This window comes from Cannabis sativa, chromosome 9 (genome assembly GCF_029168945.1).
Source record: "Cannabis sativa cultivar Pink pepper isolate KNU-18-1 chromosome 9, ASM2916894v1, whole genome shotgun sequence".
Taxonomy (NCBI): Eukaryota; Viridiplantae; Streptophyta; class Magnoliopsida; order Rosales; family Cannabaceae; genus Cannabis; species Cannabis sativa.
This window is the reverse complement of record NC_083609.1, coordinates 47,047,921-47,067,383: the sequence shown is the minus strand read 5'-3', so window position 1 is coordinate 47,067,383 and position 19,463 is coordinate 47,047,921. Positions and strand designations below refer to the sequence as shown.

General features: G+C 33.7%; 3 protein-coding genes across 4 annotated transcripts; 1 reads left to right on the top strand and 2 right to left on the bottom strand.

Annotated features, from left to right (window-relative positions):
* Positions 1-4,652: 4,652 nt before the first annotated feature.
* On the bottom strand, positions 4,653-5,252 carry LOC133031432 (secreted RxLR effector protein 161-like). Its single transcript, XM_061104930.1, has one exon. It carries the CDS (start codon positions 5,250-5,252, stop codon positions 4,653-4,655), a length of 600 nt encoding a protein of 199 aa, XP_060960913.1.
* Positions 5,253-13,036: 7,784 nt separating this feature from the next.
* Positions 13,037-15,918, top strand: LOC115723453 (zinc finger CCCH domain-containing protein 15). Of its 2 annotated transcripts, none has more exons than XM_030652940.2 (3): positions 13,037-13,765; positions 14,080-14,867; positions 15,090-15,918. In XM_030652940.2, exons 2-3 carry the CDS (start codon positions 14,097-14,099, stop codon positions 15,435-15,437), a joined length of 1,119 nt encoding a protein of 372 aa, XP_030508800.2. In that variant the 5' UTR covers positions 13,037-13,765; positions 14,080-14,096; the 3' UTR covers positions 15,438-15,918. The 2 variants fall into 2 exon arrangements, with proteins under 2 accessions (XP_030508800.2, XP_030508801.2); XM_030652941.2 differs by having other exon boundaries at positions 13,267-13,765; positions 14,091-14,867.
* A 2,216-nt stretch (positions 15,919-18,134) lies between these two features.
* Positions 18,135-19,130, bottom strand: LOC133031431 (uncharacterized). Its single transcript, XM_061104929.1, has 2 exons — positions 18,552-19,130; positions 18,135-18,503 (listed from the first exon to the last, which is right to left on the bottom strand). The coding sequence occupies exons 1-2, from the start codon at positions 19,128-19,130 to the stop codon at positions 18,135-18,137; spliced, it is 948 nt and encodes a 315-aa protein (XP_060960912.1).
* Between the last annotated feature and the right edge of the window lie 333 nt (positions 19,131-19,463).

Genomic DNA, 19,463 nt, shown 5'->3' with positions numbered 1-19,463 from the left:
AATCCTCCCTAATGGAGGAACGTTCATTAGCAATTTCGCACCGTTTAACCTCGCATGATAAGTAGTTTGTAAGTGTTTTGTATGGTATGGATCACCCTAATGGTGGCGACCATACTTGACTTGCAAATTATGAAACAATGGTGGAAGCTCATAAGATAGAATTGCCTTGACTCTCGCCTAAACGGGACAACGCTGAATTCCAATCTTGATCGAATAAAAGGTTGCTAGAATGGTTATCATTTCAGATGAGGTGACAACTCTATTCAATGGATGATGCTTTGACTCTCGCCTAAACGGGACACTGTATCAGTTTGTTCAAAAACCTTGGAAATTATTTAGGATTGTAAGTTTTAGTATTTTCACTTGTCATTCCTACTTGCTATATGCTTATAATTTCTGAATTGTGTATGAATTTATATTGAACCATGTTATTTTCTGTTATTAAGTTGTAGTTTAATTTCGAATCTTCATTGTTGGTCTAACATGTTTCTTTTTCTAATGAGATAAATCCCTAATGGATTTTCACCATTAGACATACATAATAGTGTAAGATCTTGAAAGATAAATATTGTATATGCAACATCTAGCTGTTCATCGATTGATGACACCTTAGACTAGTATTTTTATAATATGAAACAAGAAGATTACATAAATAAGATTACTTTGTCTTTCGCTAATCGAAGCATCGTTGGATTCTTATTTATAAACGAAATTATCCTAATTCCTCTTAGCTTATTCATTTTGAATTAGCTCAATAATATATCATTGGATGAATGGTCTATAAATCATTTCATGTCATTCTATATTTTCTCTTAAGAAATTAAATGACGCATATGATTATAATCCCGAAATTCTATTCCCAATTGATATAAACCCTCAATCTTAGAAATCTCCTACTTGTATGGGCAAATCTGACTTAGAGTTTATTAGTAGTGGTGGTCCAAGAAAGAATTACTCATTATATTTGGTTGAATCTAAGTCTTTGACTTTAATTTTAGAATCCAAACAGAAATTTTCTTATATTTCTAATTCCAGATACAATACAGTTACACTTTCTCAAGTGTTTAATATCCATCTTTTATTAATGGATTAAAACTATATGGAATATGAGTTAGGTATTCTGTGACCAGGATCCACTTGCACTATTCTAAGAATTCTTTGATGTAACTAAACCTAAGTCATCAAAAGACACTACCACATGTTTTTTAATCTATGGCATTTGTATCTTGTTCATAGTGGATTTGACAAGATCAATCTCTGCAAAGAGTTAATATGCCTATATCCACTGAAAGTAGTTCATCTCATTCGCAGATGGATGTACATTCAGGGGTGGATATGAGTTTTTCGTTGTATTCTTAAAACGATCACTCTAGATTATACCTTTTAGCAAGAAATTTGAAATGTTTGAAAAATTTCATTAATTTCTAGCAATGGTTAAAACCATTAAGGTAAGTGGTTAAAGATCTTGCGAACTGATAGGGGTGGAGAAATAGTTAGTAGATATGCAGTTCAAAGATCATTAAATTGATTTTTGAATTATATCCAAACTTACCTCCCGTAAATTTCGAGTTGCATGTTGATGATTAGTTACTAGTCGTTGCCTAATTCCTTCTATGGTAATACAATTTCAGAATGATGTAATGATTGTATACTTAATGTAAATCATTACTAGATTCATGGATGACCTAATCAAAATCTTAAGAAAAGCTAGAACTGTTAACCATGGTTTGTTAGCTGTTCTAAGTGATTAGGGGTGGGTCATCCCATTGTCAATAGATAAGAAAGTGTTTGTTCAAACAAATACTACTTTTCTAAGATAATGACTAAGTCTGAAAAGCAAGTAGCAAATAAAGGAGATATTTAATTCTTGATTCCATAAGTGTTCTACCATCTTACATATGATGATCTCACTGCCTTTGTTGTCTTGTCACAACCAAAGAGGTTAATACCATTTAGTTTTCTTCGACATAATTCACGGTACCTTGTCGTAGTGGGAGAGTTTCTAGGAACTCACTTTCTTATGACTTAGGAGACACTAGTGATTAAAATCCATTGTGAGTTTAAACAAGTAATGGATTGTCAAGATAAGAAACTAAGAAGAAAGCCAATAGAACTATGGTTTAATCCATTCACATGGAGTAACCTAAAGTTTTCTATTACAAGGACATAAAAGGAAATTTTCGTTTATAAGTCTATTCAATGGACTTAACAAACTTCCTGTTCCTAGTATTATAGGTTTGAGTTTATCTAAACCTATGGCTTATGGTATACCTGGTAATTACTTACTCTAATGCAAGCAACTTACTTTAGTAAGATGCTGAAGCATTTTCTTTCTAATGGCAATCTATAGAAGCTTCACAACTTCTTAGGCATAGATTTTATTTATCTAAGGAGAAGTCTCTACTATTCCAGAAAAGATAAAGCCATGAAAGAATTTCTTAAATCAACAGTGAGAGGTCTTAGATATGCTTTTGTATGCCTTAGACCAAACACCTGCTTTTGAGTGGGAGTAATGAGTAGGTATCAGATTAATCCAAGAGAAGAACATTGGAAGACAATCAAGTAAATCTTAAGATTAAGAAGAGGAACTATATGTTAGTCTATAAGGGTGTGTTTAAAACTCTTAGACTACACCATATCAGATTTCGAAATTTGCCTTTGTGCTAGTAAATCTTTCTGATAAGATGGTGGTTACTCTGGGGGTGGAATAGTGATTTTGGAGAAGTGTAAAAACCTATCTGAAGTCTCTAGGTCTACCAGGAAGGGACTGAATGTTAAAGTTGCAGGAAAGGTACTTATTCAGTCTAAGGAAAGTTCTATACATCTTTGGAACCATTCCAAATTGCCTTAAACTACTAGTGTTAATTTCCTGATTAACCAAAAGTAGTTGCCAAAGATATAGAATCCAGTATCCCAAGAGAGTAGACATATAGAGAGGAATTTCACATTATCAATGATTTTGTGATTAAGGAAGAGTAATGGTGGAGAAAAGGTTGTAGTTAATTCAACCTTTCAGATCCTATTACGAGGAGTTTACTACTACTACACTTGATTTGTATATCAAGGTGTTGAGATTATTTGAAACGCACTTTTTGTTTTATATTAGTGCAAGTGGGAGTTTGTTGGGTTTTATGCCCTAAATAAAACTCATTTCAATATAATCAGATTTACTTATTAATATAGATCAGAAATAACATTTAATGTTGCATGGTTCACATGATTTATTTCATGATTATATGTACATAATGTATAAATTCATCTGAAACCCTTTTCACATACTTGATCCTGTTTATTGTGCCGTCAACACATTGGAAAGTAAACATGACTATGTGAATAAAGTTTCCTAGATTTATCACACATAGGGTTTTACTGATATGATAATCTACAACAGAGTTTACTTGCATTTGGAGAAGTGCTATGTTCTTTCCAGAGCATTGGTTAAAGTAAAGCTCAGGTTGGATGCATGGAGTATGCATCGGAAGGGACCGATATTGAACTTTGACTTAGATTTATTAAACTTACCGTAATATCTATTCAAGTCAATATCGCCTAGTTGATCCTAGATCAAATGTTCTTAATCCTATTATGATTAGGCTCAATCTTGAAAGGCTATTCGTGTTCTTTGATTTGTTAGTTAAGCCTACTTTTAGGTCAGGGTGATACGTACATTTTGGGAACACGGTAGTGCAATTGAGTGGGAGCGCTAGCATAAACATGGAATCTATAGCTTCTATCTGGCGAATAGTAAGCAAAGGATGATCTCCTTCGAGCTTGACCAAACGAACATAAATGGTGGAGTACTCATTTCACATAAGCTGAAATATCATTTATACAGGGTCAAGTGTTTTAAGGAATAAATACATTGTAGGGTGTAACGGTAATCTAATCCCTTTACAGTGTAGATCATTCATATAGAGGATCATTGATCAAATTAGGATTATAACAATGGATAACTAATGATGCATCTATATGGTGGAACATATAGAGCATTCTATATACTGAGAGTGCAATTCTAAGTTCTATGCGTGGATTCAACGAAGAATTAATACGTTAGTGAATTTTAGTGCTAAATTCTTGATCTACTTATTGGAAGCTCGGTTATGTAGACCCATGGTCCCCGCACTAGTTGAGATAATATTGCTTGTAAGACTCATGTAATTGGTTTTGATTAATCAATTATAATTCTCAAATTAGACTATGTCTATTTGTGAATTTTTCACTAAGTAAGGGCGAAATTGTAAAGAAAGACTTTCAGCAAGAAGGAGGTTTCAGCATCAAAGATTCAGAGAAAGAGATCCAGGTTCAGATATTGATAATGCTCTGCTACAGAAAGGAATCAAGGGCTAGATATCTGAATGGAAGGAGTCATTATATTCCGTTGCACCCAATGTAAGGTTTCCTAAACTTTGTATGTGTTTATTTCATCGTTTTAGAAAGTTCATATTTAGGGTGTTAATAAACATACTTGTGAGTAGATCTAAGATCCTGGTAAAATAATTTCCAACAGTGATGACTTCTAACACTCCCCCTCAGCACTGACTCTTCATATTGAGTTGTTCTCTGAGTTTTTGAAATCTCGTTGTGCTGAGTCCTTTAGTGAATAAGTCTGCTACTTGATCTTCGCTCTTCACTTGGTGCATTTCTAATTCTCCCTAAAGTACTTTATCTCTGAGAAAATGGTAATGCACTTCCACATGCTTTGTTCGAGCATGAAATACTGGATTCTCTGCTAGGCGGATAACAGACTGATTATCACAATAAAGTGGCACTGCAAAATCTGTGAATTTGTGTAAATCCTTCATTAGTTGCATCAACCACGTACTTTCTTGAGCTGCCATTGCTGCTGCTCTATACTCTGCTTCTGTGGTTGACAAAGACACTGTTGGTTTCCTTTTGCTACACCAAGACACTACTCTAGATCCAATCTTGAATACATACCCAGTAGTTGATCGTCGGGTATCATGATCTCCAACATAATCAACATCGCAGTAGCCAACGATCTTGACCTCATCACCTTTCTTATAGCAGAGACCATAGTTAATGGTATCTTTGACATACCTCAGTATTCGTCGTACTACTTCCAAATGTGGCTTCTTTGGTTGCTGCATATATCGACTTACTACTCCAACTGCATAAGAAATATCTGGTCGAGTCAATGTAAGGTAGATTAGACTTCCCACCAGTTGTCGATACATTGCTCCATCTTGCAAGTCCTTCCCAGCATGAGCACATAGCTTAGCATTAGCTTCCATAGGTGTTGAGATGGGCTTGCACTCGAGCATTCCAAATCTTTACAGCAAATCTTTAGCATACTTTTGCTGACAGAGAAATAAACCTTCCTTAGTTCGGTCAACTTCTAATCCAAGGAAGTGTTTCAATTATCCAAGCTCCTTCATTTGAAAGCGTACTGATAAGTTCTCCTTTGTTTGATAAATTTCTGTGTCATCATCTCCAGTGATAATGAGATCGTCGACATATACCAGAACAAGCGCAATCTTTGCTTTCCTTACTTTAATGAATAAGCTTGAATCTGCATGTGCCATGGAATATTCGCTTTCTACTAAGAACTCGGCAATCTTTTCATACCATGTTCGTGGAGCTTGCTTTAATCCATAGAGAGCCTTCTTCAATTTGCAAACATAGTCGGGATGTGCTCTATCCTCAAATCCTCTTGGTTGCACCATGTATATCTCTCTATCCAGTTCTCCATGTAGAAATGCATTCTTCACATCCATCTGCCATAGCCTCCAGTCTTTACTAGCTGCAAGTGCTAACAGAACCCGCACTGTTGTAATTTTAGCGACTGGGCTAAATGTCTCGTCATAATCAAGCCCATATTGTTGAGAGAATCCTCGAGCAACTAACCGAGCCTTGTATCTCTCAATTGAACCATCAGGACGAGTTTTTACCTTGTAGACCCATTTGCACGAAATGGGTTTCACTTCCTTCGGCTTTGGCACCAACTCCCAAGTCTGATTCTTTGCTAGCGCACTAATTTCTTTTTTCATAGCTCCTAGCCACTTGGAGTTTTGGTATGCCTCTTCATATCTCTGGTTCTCTGAACTTTTCTTCTTCAGCTACAACAACATTAGCATATTTTGGATTTGGCTTTCACACTCTTGTTGATCTCTGAAGTTCTGGTTGACTATCATCATGTCCTTCTCTTTGATGCACCCCCGTTTTCCATGGATTCTGAGGTGCCTCGTCCTCGGTGTTTTCTTCTTCATCTGTATCTTGAGTTGTAGGTAACTCAACAGTTTGCTCCCCCATTTTCTTCTGCAATTCATCTTCCATTTCTTTAGAATCTGGTAATGCTTCCTTTTGCGATGACCACCATGATGATGTCTCATCAAAGACCACATTCCTTGATGTATAACACTTTCCAGTTGTAGGGTCGCAACATCTCCACCCTTTCCGTTGGCTGTCGTATCCCACAAAGATACATCGTATCTCCTTCTTGTCAAATTTGCTACGTAGGTGGCTTGGCACAAATACGTAGCACACACAACCAAATACTCGAAAGTGACTTACTGCAGGTTTACAACCCCACAGTTTTTCAAAGGGTGAAACGAACCCTAACTTAGCTTGGGGAAGCCTATTGATTACGTGAGCGGCTGTCTTCATACCTTCAGCCCAAAATCTCCCTGGAACATTCTTTGCATGTAGCATGCTTCGACATGTTTCTGCAAGGTGGCGATTTTTCCTCTCGGATACTCCATTCTGTTGTGGCGTATTTGCACATGTGAATTGATGGCGTATGCAGCATTCTCGAAGATACTCAGAAAATTCATCTGAGGTATATTCGCCACCGTTGTCTGTTCGGAGGCATTGGATTTTCTTGCCGACTTCTCCTTCTACTATTTCTTTAAACTCTTTAAATTTTGAAAAAGTTTCGGATTTTTCTTTCATAAAGAAAACCCATACGTACCTTGAGAAATCGTCGATGAATGTAACCATGTATTGCATACCGCTGATTGATGGTTGTTTGACTCGCCCAAACACGTCAGAATGGACCACTTCCAATGGTGCTTCAGCTTTGAACTTTGAATCTTCATACGGTAATTGATGCGCCTTACCGTATTGGCAGCCAGCACATACGGTCTCTGTTCTGACCTCGAGTTGAGGAAGACCCTTCAGCATAGACTTCTTCATCATCACCTTGAGTTTATGATAACTGACATGTCCTAGCCTTGCATGCCACAAATCTGTTGTTTCATTCTTCCGAGTCTTGTCTACATAATCAGACTCTGCTGACATTACATAGACAGACTCTAAGCGGCGTCCTTTCATCATCGGTGTTCTAGAGATTTCAAGATCTTTATAGATCTTGACATCTTGAGGGCCGAATACGACATGGTGGCCTGTCGCCGTAAGTTGCGCCACTGATAGTAAGTTTTTCTTCATCCCAGGTACATGGTAGACATCCTGGAGTGAAACTTCTTTTGGGCTGAATCTCGGGATGATTGTTGTTTTACCGATGTGCGCGATCGGTAATCTTGAGTTGTTGGCTGTCACCACAACGCGACCACCTTTATATTCTGTCATATCTTGCAGCTTCTCTTCATCTCCTGTCATATGATTTGAGCAGCCAGAGTCGACTATCCAATCATTATTGTAGTCGATCTTTCCTGGAACAGAAGCTGTCAAAGCTAATTCTTCTTCCTCCACTGCGAATGATGCTTCTGCGTCCCATTCTTCATCGCTTGTCCTTTCTGCATTTGATGTGGCTGCATTGCCTTCTGCAGTTTTCTTCTTGAACCAACAACTTTTAGCCATGTGGCCATACTTGCCACAGTTGTAGCATTTTCCATCAAATTTATTGTTGTTCTTTGATTGACCACCCCGTTTGTCTTTATTCTGAGCTCTTCCTGTTTGGGAGCTCCCATGATGACTATCCTTGTCATCATATTTTCTAGTATTTCGACTAGTATTTGGTCGGGGTCGTCCTTTCTTATCTCTACTAAAGAGTGCTTCTTCGTCACTCTTTAATAAGACTCCAAACGTTTTCTTAGCTAACACTTCTTGGTCAGCTAGCAAGTTTTCTAACTCAACAAGAGAAGGTTGGTTTGGCCAACCTTGTATTGCAGCAATAAAAGTTCTAAATTCTGGCCTTAATCCATGAATAATAATTCTTCTAATTCTAGCATCTGACATGCCAGCACCAGAGTCTAATGCAGAGATTTCGCGACAAAGATATTTTACCTTGGTGAAGTATTGGTTGATCGTCATGTCGCGCTGCCTGATTGAGAAAAGCTCGTTCTCCAGAAGCTGCAATCTCGTATCATTCTTCTTGGTGAACAATGATGTGAAAGTATCCCATGCTTTTTTTTTGGTGTCTTTGCCGGCCTGATGTGCTCCAACATCTCATCTTTGACTGTGGTCTGAATCGCAAACATGGCTTTGCCCGCTTTAATCTTCCATTTCTTTAAAGCGGATGAATCCTCCGGTTGTGTGACTTCATTGCCACCAATGATCTCCCACAAGTCTTGGCCTTGGAGATATGCCTCCATGTGCATCGACCACGTGTTGTAATTTTGGTTGTTAAGTTTCTTAATTCCGCCGACCACTTGAAGGTCACCCATCGTGCAAACTCTGTAGTACTAAACCACACACGATCACTCTAAGAAACTCAACAAAAGACTCTTTCGGAACGAACTCAATCCGGCTCTTATACCACTTGTTGGACACCACAACACGTGAAAAACGTAATTACTTTATTATTGTAAAAGTAATTACACCAAGACTTGAATACTTTTTACTAGACCACAATACACCAAACACTCACACTTTTTTATTTTATCACTAGACACCTTAACTACACACTTGTGTATAACTCACACTTTTGGGACACTTTGTATTTAGACACTTGTTAAGAACACACACACTTGTGTATAGATAACTTAGCACACACTAAGACTTCACTTATTTTGTGCACCCACATCCATGAGACCAAGGGTCTATTTATAGTGCCTCATGGTTGGTTGATGAAGCTACTTCAATTTACTAGAGAATTCTAGCATTGGGCTTGTCCCAAATAACTAGAAACATCTAGTGACTATTGTTTCTAAAAATTTCTAGACAATTAATTTCTAGTCATTTCTTACATTTATCTAGACTTTTCTACTAATCTTTGGCAATTACAATGGGCTTTGTCTTAAATTAACTAACAAATATATAATAACTAGAAATTTCTAGAAGTTTAGAGGAGGTGATGACTTCTAACAACCTTATCAATATTTTAAGGACATCTTTTTTGTAGTTGGAATGCTTGAGATTATATCAACTTTTTTGATCACTTTCATGCTCTGTGAAATGCAATTTAGATTTTTTTTTTTTTTTTTTTTTTTTTGTATAGCATTTGAAACAGCAAGTGGATATTTTGAGTTTCTTTTTGTCTATAGCATTCCTAATAATCTTATATTATGAAACACATATTTAAATACTAAAGTGATACTAAAGTTGTAAGCTCAGTTTCAATTATCTCAATCAAATTGTTATTCACTTTCAGTAGTAATGAATTCTAATTTACAATGCAAATTCACATACATTTGATTAAAAAAAAATTTCTTCATTTTACAACAAACTTCCAGTAGTAGTCTTCTTAGCACTTTGTAAATGTCATAAAACTACATTCATTCGAGAAAGTTAACAGTACTAAATTTTGTAACAAATTACACAAGTCACATTTTGCACTAGACTTAATTAATAACTCACAAAAAAAAAACTAAGATTTCTACACAAATCAAAATAACAATTTAATATGTCTCGCCCACTTCATTATTCTTGCAACATCATCATCTCTTCTCTAAATAATAAGTTGCATCTCCTCAACTTTGTACTCAACCTCTTCTACCCTTCTAGCTAATCTTTCTAAATCATTCACATGTCTTTCATTTGGGTTTGTATTAATCTAACACAAGAACCCGCAACCATCTTCCACATTTTTCTGAGAAAAATAAGGTAAATTAGACCCAAAAAGTTTAACAATAAACTAAAATCAAACATTAATAACAAATCTTGTATCTTGGACACCCATTAAACCTTCTTCCCCAATTTCTCATTGTCTTTGCGAGTCACTTTCTAAGTGACAAAGACAATTGGGTCCACTCCAATTCAACATTTCATCATATCTTCTATCCTTATTTTTCATGGAATTACTTGAGCAAGACATTGTGTTGAGTTGCCAAAAAAAATAAAAACTATTACAACTAAATTTTAAAGAAACTAGATCATTGAAATTGAAGAAGATGAGTCAATGAAGGGAAAAAAATTGAGCGACTGAAAAAAAGAAAAAAGAAAGTAGATAGATTTTAGGGTTTCATATATATCCTATTATGTAACTCATTCTATCATTTATTTTTTAATAGGTGGGGATTATTCACTTATGGCATGTTTACTAATAAGTAATGGGAATCAATAGTAAGGTAATCATTCCCTTACATTTGTTTACTTGCATTATTAAAATTAGGAAAGGGAGAAGTTGATTAAATAAGGGAGAAAAGAAAGGGAGAACTTCTCCCACCAATTTTATAAGGAATGCCATTAAGGGTAATGGATTTTAATTATTTTTATTTTATTTTTTATTATTAAATATATAATGACAATTTTGTCCTTTAAAATATGTCTTGCAAAATAACTACCATATAATATAGTTTAACTCAAAAGGGCAATTTAGTCAATTTAAGCATTCCGATTACGTTTCCTAATAAAGTAAACAAGATAAATCACAACTATTCCATTTCTAAAAAATTTTAGTAAACAACATATTACAAATATTGATTCCGATTATTTTTCATTTATTCCGTTACATTTCTCCATTAATTTATTTCGATTCTGATTACTGTATAGTAAACGTGCCATTACTGTGTAAATTAATAACCACCTCATCATGTGCCACCAAGCAAGAAAATAGCCATATCATTCAACATTTAAAAATATATAAAGGAATGGAATTAAAAGAGCAACTTTTATAATAGAAAAAAGTTTAGGAAAGATTTTTAACGAAAGAAAAAATTCAAGGAGCAAGAATTATATCTGGTAATAATCGGGGAGTATATATCCTATTTATTCTACAAAATATATTTAAGCACACATATATTGAAAGATCAATTAAATTATGCTATTTAAATAATCAATACATTAAAGATTATCCATACAGAGTTTTTTAGTATAATTTATTTTACAACATTTATGTTTCAAAAATAATTTTTTAAAAAATATTATTTATGTATGTTTGCATAATTTTTATATTTTAAAACTTCTACCATTTATTTATTTTGTTCATAGGGGAGAGAAGATCCATTTTTTTTACACGAGAAGATCCAAACTTAGAATCTTTTCTTTGTGAGAAGAAGTGTAAGTGGAACTAATAATTAAGTTATTTCTATGTCTACTTCTATCATTTACTTATTAAATTGTGCCATATATAAATTTATTTTACTAACATCTCAAAATAATTTTTAATTTAATTACATTTATGCTCTCTAATAAGAAATTTTTGTTTTTAAGATTTTATTACATTTTATTGTAAATGATTTAATAATTTATTTTTGTTGATTTTACTCTTTAGAGTGATCATATCATATATCATGGAATAGACTTTATTTATTTTATTTATCGATGAATATTTCCGTTTTATTTAGAAAAAAGTACAAACAATTATTATAAAGTAATACATTTATGTTTTATCCTATGTTTTTTAATTATCATAAATAAAAATAATAAATGTTAGGTCAAACGTGCACGTGCTATTTTTCTTAATATATTTGAAAAATCAGTCTCAAATATAGCAAACTAAAAGAATACAATATAAATCTATCAGCATAAAAAAAACAATATAAATCTATCAGCAAAAAAAAAAAATATTGTAAATTAAATGTGGCAAGTGAAAATTATAATTAAGATGTAAAAAATAGTGCCAAATATAAATATTGTAAAAAGAAAATAAAAAATTGCAAATATGCCCCACATCTTTGTGTAGGGAGTGACCCTTTCTGTTATGTAACAGACTTTTTTGGTAATATACACTTTCATATACATATGTTAGCCGGACAAACAAGATTATTTGTTATACCGTAACCGGAGTATTAATTTCCTAATTAGAGCCACATAAAACCGAAAACCTTAAAAGGATTAATTTTGTGGTTTAAAAAAAAAAAAAAAAGAAAATCTTAATTTTGTCAAACTATCTATATTAAACACCGGCGACACAAAAGTACTCGTAAACTTATAGAAGAAAAATAAACACAAGTATCACCTAAAATGAAAATTTAAAAGCAACCTTTTCACTCTCATTATATACAAACAAATAAATGAATTTATAACCTTTAAAATAAATAAATAAATGAATTCATAAAATGGAAATTGTACTACACTCACTAGTAAAAATCGCTTTCATATATTTTTTCCTCTTAACAAAAAGTGATGAATAGATTATTGCCACGTTAATTGTTGACCAATAATCATTTTCGCTTAAAGTATTAAAGAGTTAACAAAAGCTCATGATGAAAAGTGGTAAAAACATCTGCACAACCAACCAAACATTGGTTGAATTTTTGTGACATGGATCCAACCATTTATCTATTTTTTTTTTTCGAGGGCAACTATTTTTATGACATGGATCCAACCATTTACCAAAATTACTATAGCCCATATTTACAACTTGCATAACAACTAATTAAAAAACATTTTTTTGATGGTAACTTAATCAAAAAAATTCATACAAAACAAACTATTATTATTATTATTATGGAATCAATTTTGTCCCTTTTATCGTCAAAGTGGTAGTTGCATGGTTAAACAGCAAGCTATAGTCATCATCAAATGAAAAATGAGATTCATATTTTCGCAATAAATAAATAATATTATTTTTGTTATATTTGGGAGATTGAGGTGGTACCAAAAGAAAAGGGGCCATAGAGTTAGTTAAAGTTGTGACAAAGAAGCAAACAAGAAAAGATTTAAACAATAATTAAGAACCTTACTTCAAATATAGAACACCTAGAAAAAGCATGCTTTTAATTCCAAATAACAGAAATAATAATAATAGTAATTTTTTTCTTTTAAGTAAAAATAAATAAAATAAGAAATCTTGAAACGAAAGAAGAAGCAGATTGGCATTTTTCTTTATCATCGCCACCAGCACCTCACCACATACTTCCATACCACGCCAAACATTCCCTTGGCAAGCACCACCACCAACCCACCTCTCTCTCTCTCTCTCTAACTGCTTTACTCTATTTACATATATACCCCTCTCTTCATTCCCTACCCTTCAAGCTATTCCTCACTCACTCACTAACACACATACACACACGCACGCTCTCCTGCTCTTTGAGATTTCTCGTTTCTAAACAAGAAGTGGAGCGCGTCGGTACACGCGTTCCGTTATGCCCGTAACTGTTTGATATCGAATTTTCATGGTTCCCTTGGAGGGAAACCGACTTAGCTATTCCGGAGTATAATCGGATGCTTGTCTAACATTTCTGTATCTTTTATGTACTCCAATTAATATAACCCACGTCATCACTTTAGACAAATTGTGGCTTTGATTCGTACTGTTGTATGCGATCCCACGATCCTTCACCGTGCTTGATTATTACCCACCTCCGCTCAATTTGCGAAGTGTAACAGATTTAATAGCTGTCTGTAGCTCCTCCTTCTCACTTTCGCACTCTCTTTCTCTCTCTCTCTCTCCAACTCCTTCGTCTCTGGTTTCAAGAGCAAAGTAAGGTTTCAGAGCTATTTCTCGGTTCTCCAGAGTTGCGTAAGTTTTCTTCTTGCAGCTGTTCTTAATTATCAATCGATAAACAATGTAATTTGCTTCTGCTATTATAATTTATCGATAGATATCGTAGTTGTTGATCTTATTATTCCTCTAAAACTTTCGTTGAAAATGTTGGAGAAAACACAAGGCGTTCGATTGATTTAGGTTTTTTTTTTTTGTTTTTCTAACTGTAATTTAGGTTTTGTTGTTTTCTATATCGTGATATAGATACATTTGTGTATATATATGTCCATGGCGAGATCGATGTTTTTGTTTTCTTGTATGCTTTCTTGATTTTTATGCTGCTTGATCAGCTGCATTTCAGTATAACATGGAGAATGATTCATTTCCTCCTTCATCGGAGACCAATACCGCGGCTCCGAACTCACCACGGTTCGCCATGGCGGTTGGCTCAGCTAGTAACCAGACTTTCACCGATATATCGCCAGATACCAGAGACTTCGGCACACATTTCTTCTCAATGTACCGCGCAACTGTTCAGCCGCAGTCTCCACAGATCCCGAGTTCCCTGTCCCTCACTCCATCTACCAGGTCCTCCTCCATCGGCGCCGATGGCGAGGAGAACGCCACTGAGCGTCGCCTAAATCTAGCTCGACTCATCCTTGAAAGCAAAGAAAACAATTATGACCTCATCCAAAAGCACCTCCAGGACCTTAACAAGGAGGTCGACTTCCTCCGTCATGAAAACGCCGAGTTACGATCGATTAACAGCGAACTTCTCGAGCTCATCTCTTCACGGGCAGCTTTCCGGAGTTTGCTACTCTCGTCTACCAATCAATCCCTAATCGAAACCTTTTGCAGCCTTGATATTGGCGGTCTTTGTAGTAATACTACTACTACTACCAATAATAATACTAATGATAGCTCTGGCTTGGATGATTTCTCTGACATCAGTCCAACCAGCGTGATGGAGACCAACAGATTCGAAAGGCGAAATCCAGATCAGCGAGTCACTCTCCCTAAAAGCATTTCTGTTCGTTCCACAGGCTACCAGAAGGTCAATCCTGGTTCGAGCAGAGAAGGTCCAAGTCGCGCTTCAACCAAACCACGAACAGTCCCGACTCAATCAGTCTCTGGAACGGTGAGTGAGTTACATTCTTCCGAGTTATATATCATCATTTTTTTTAGCTAAATGACTCACACACGTGAACATACACGCCCAAGGACGATTTCGTTTTCAATTGATTAAACATATTCTTGTCGGCCTTAATTCGCTTATAAATCTTGATTTTGTGATAGTATAATTACAATTGATTAAATCTTGATTTTGTGATAGTATAATTACAATATATTGCGTGTGCAGCAAAGGGTGTATGTGCCTGGAGTAAACGGTACTAATGGTAGCAGCAGCAGTGGTGGGATCCAGAAGGAGGAGCAAGAGAATCTGTCTGGGTTGGAAATGGAGGTGTACAACCAAGGGATGTTCAAGACAGAGCTCTGCAACAAGTGGCAGCAGACTGGGGCATGTCCGTACGGGGAGCATTGCCAGTTTGCCCATGGCTTGGACGAGCTCCGACCTGTGATCAGACATCCTCGTTACAAGACTGAGATTTGCAGAATGGTTCTGGCTGGCGATCCCTGCCCTTACGGCCACAGGTGCCATTTCCGTCACTCCCTCACTGAGCAGGAGAAGTTGATGCTGCCTCATTGATCACCATGGAAGTGAAATTATACCCTTTAGCAGGCAGATTAAGGCTCTCATTAATCTCATCGTCATCCCTCCCTTTTAGTCTTAATATCGAATGATAAATTGGGTTATAATTCATTCAATAATGCTGGTCAATCTAATGAACTGTGATGATTGGGGAATATGTATATAGAAACTTAATGATCAAACTGTGATTAAAACAAACGTAAGTACAGACAATATGATGTGGAAGGATAAAATTGTAATAAATTGATAAGAGAGAACAAATTAGGATGATAATATTTTTGTTGAAGTGGGGATTCTAGATATATGGAGTGCGAACGAAAAAGCTGAATGTTGTTTTTACATTTCTAGGACATGATGGAGAAAGTAATCAGAAATATTATTTTGTTTTTCTTTCTTTATTTTTTTTTTCAATCTTTTTGTATAATTTCTTGATTAGCTCATTGTTCTCCTTTCGGAAATAATATTGGCTTTCTGAGCAGACACTTTGGTTGAATGTTGATGATGATGACATTTCTATATGTAGTTGCACGAAATTGTTTTATTTGGGCTTGTTATTACGTCCATATTTCATATTTAAGTTGGTCTCAAGCATAATATATAAATATATGTTAGTGTAATTTAATTAGGTTCAATTAGTTATTGTTAAGTGTAATACATATTTAATTTTTTTTAATTAGGTAATGTATTTTTTTTTTTTAACTTTTAAATAGAATTTGAGATTTTGATCTTTAAGAAAAAAAAAATTTAGCTATTGCTCATTGATCTGTTATTTGGATATGATTATATATATACGTACTTATTACAAAAAATGTTACTTTTAGTTACAAAAAAATTTATGACTAAAAGTAAAAAAGTTGTGACTAATTATAAATTATTATCTTATATTGTGACTAAAAGGTAAAGGTAGTAGTCACAAAAATTAAAATTTGTTGTGACTAAATGTATTTTTAGTCATAATATTTGTTGTGACTAAAACTAAATTATAGACAACTTTTGCCTAAATGGTATGTTGAGGAGTGCTAGGGAAACCTTCTTTTCACTCTTGTTTACACTTTCTTCTTAATTGAGTGACATGTGTAACCTTCTAAATTATATTTAAAAATAGTTACAAGTATACCCTTATTTAGTTATTATTAATGATAATTAAAATGAGTCATCTCATTTACTTTTTTTTTAATTATTTTTTAAAATTAATAATTAATTTATTTATTTTTAGTGATAATCAAAATGTGTGATTCTATTTACTTGCTTATTTGTTTTTTAGACAATAAAAAAAAAACATAATTAAATTATATTTTTTTATTTATTAAAATTTCTTTTTTTAATAGATAAAAATAAACCATAATGAATCATTATTTTAATTTCTTTTATAATAAATATTGGCTATTTACTTTATAAGGAATGGAAAAATATTTCTTTTCATAAATTTTGCACCATTTTTTTTTATTATTATTATTTTTTTTGCTTCGTATCATTCTTTAAAATAAAAATTGTGTTTTTTGTTTTTTTACATTCTATTCAATTGTTCTCAAATTTCTCTCTAATCAAATATGTATATATATTTATATTAAATCAATTAGTTTTTTGCCTATTCATGAAAAGAATTTTTTTTACTTAAAAAAATAAAATAAAAGTAAATCGATCTAACACATACTATTAACTTGGCATAATCATATTTAGTTTATTTTTCTCTTTTGTTGTTTCTTTATATATATTACAACGAATATGAAATAAAAAATAATTTAAAGAATAATACAATATGAAAAAAATAAAATAAATAAAAACTGATGCAAAATTTGCCGAAAGAAAAAAGAGTTAGTGTTTTTTATATTTTATGACATAAAATAGTGCATATTTATTATAAAAAAAAAATTAAAAGAAAGATGCATAGTGGTGCATATTATTTAATAAAAAAATAAAATATTAATAAAATAGTCCAAAAAAATTAAACAAATAAATGAGATAACACATTTTAATTATTAATAAAAAGTAAAAAAAGTATAATGGTAAATATATTTAAATATATTATAAAAAGTTACACATGTCACTCATTTATAAAGAGAGTGTAAAAGTGAGTGCAATATAGAGTGTGCTTAGCATTACTCATGATATGCTTTGGTTACAAATAATTTTTTGTTGTGACCAAAAGTCACTTTTAGTCACAAGAAATTCATATTGTGACTAAAAATTTTAAAAACATAAAATGTAAATTGGAAATTGGTTAAAGTTCAAAATAATATAAGTACACTATATATATATAAAATAAAAAAAAATATGCATTTCGATTCTAATTTTTTTTATGATGATGGAAATATAATCAACTAAATAAAGTTACAAAATATATTCTAATTTTATTCATATATATCTTATGAATTAGACCAAAGTTTTACCCATTAAACTTATCACTGAGTATTTAGATCAGTAGCTTAATTATTTGATTACCCATTTTTAATATGTATGTATAGATAGATTTATATATTATATTAAAGTTAGTAAATGAATAACAAAAGATAACTTTTTTTTTTTGTAAGAGAAAAAAGAAACTATAAATGGTGAAGCTTAATATCATGGCTATATATATAATATGTATGCCTCTATATATGGTGTTGTTGCAGTCAAGTGCATGCAAAGATATTATAATTTATAATATAAGTAGTTATATATATATTTTTGTTTGGGAAAGAAACAAATTCATTAAACCAAAGAGAAGTAGCTGGGAATCACAGGGGGGATTTCCTCCCCTTGAAAAACACCTGACTCCTGGCTAGACAATCTAGCTCTTTTGGCCAAGCCGTCCGCAACAGAGTTAGAATCTCTGTGAACAAAACAGAACCTAAAATCCGAAATTACATTCATCAAATCTAAAACAGATAATGAAACATTTAAAAATCTCCAATCAGGAGGAGGAGAATGCTGCTCCAAAGCCTTCACTAGGACCCTATAATCTGACAGAAAATGAATTCTAGTCCAAGAATTCTGAACTGAAAATTCTAGAGCTAAGAGGAGGGCTTGAGTCTCTGCCTCCAAAGGGCACGAAGCAGCACCAACATCTAGCTTGAAACACTAGGAGTTTTCTACACAGTTAATTGCAACCACAGCGTAACCACCAACACCCTCCTTCCAAGAAGCATCTGTGAACATAATATGGTTAGCAGACTCGCTTTGCACTGCCTGATCATCTGAATCCTCGGGAATGGCTTGACTTAGATCTTCTACCCTGCAATCTGAGAACTCCAAGAATGCAGTAGCAGCCTCAGTGATAACAGACTTGACATCAACATTGCACCCCTTTATCCGAACCATATTCCTCCACTTCCATATTGCCTGGATAACACACCCAATGTAGATAATAACCTCCTTTCTTAAATCCCCCGAAAGAGAAGAAAGGAGAGCTTCCACAAAATCAAGCATGCTATTATAGTGCATCAAAACCACTGCCACAAGGAACAGGACAGCAAACCAGATTGCTTTAGCAAAGGCACACTCCTTAAACAAATGGAGGCTATCTTCTAACTCACACTCACAGAAGTAGCATCCAAACTTTGTAAAGGCAGAAACTCTCGCTGCAATAGGAAGGGCATCATTCAAAACTTTCCACAGAATCAATGAAAGCCTTGGATATAACCCAGGGTCCCAAATCCATTTTCTTTCCTTGAAGCAAATTTGTACCTTGATCAAGAACATAAGCATCTTTCACTGAGAATTGTTGGGATTTTATGCCCTAAATAAAACTCATTTCAATCTAATCTGATTTAGAAGTCATTTATGTTTACATGTAGGTTTCATGTTTTTGGTTTAAAATATATACAAAATCTTTTAAGTCCAGAACATATAGTAATTCACAATTACAGTGATGTTAACACAGTGGAATGTGATTGTGATTATATGCTTCAAAAGACAATGTCCCTGATTCATGTGTGCACTGGATTTACACTGATGTGATAATCAGCGATGAAGTGTACTTACACCTTGGATGAGTGTTATATTCTTTCCAGAACATTGGCAAAGTATGCTAGTTTCGGA

Coding starts and splice junctions, on each gene's coding strand:
- LOC133031432 (XM_061104930.1), bottom strand. CDS start 5,252: ATGGAAGCTAATGCTAAGCTATGTGCTCATGCTGGGAAGGACTTGCAA.
- LOC115723453 (XM_030652940.2), top strand. CDS start 14,097: ATGGAGAATGATTCATTTCCTCCTTCATCGGAGACCAATACCGCGGCT. Junction 14,868..15,089: donor CTCAATCAGTCTCTGGAACG/GTGAGTGAGTTA, acceptor TTGCGTGTGCAG/CAAAGGGTGTATGTGCCTGG.
- LOC133031431 (XM_061104929.1), bottom strand. CDS start 19,130: ATGCTTATGTTCTTGATCAAGGTACAAATTTGCTTCAAGGAAAGAAAA. Junction 18,504..18,551: donor ATGCTTCTTGGAAGGAGGGT/GTTGGTGGTTAC, acceptor GAAAACTCCTAG/TGTTTCAAGCTAGATGTTGG.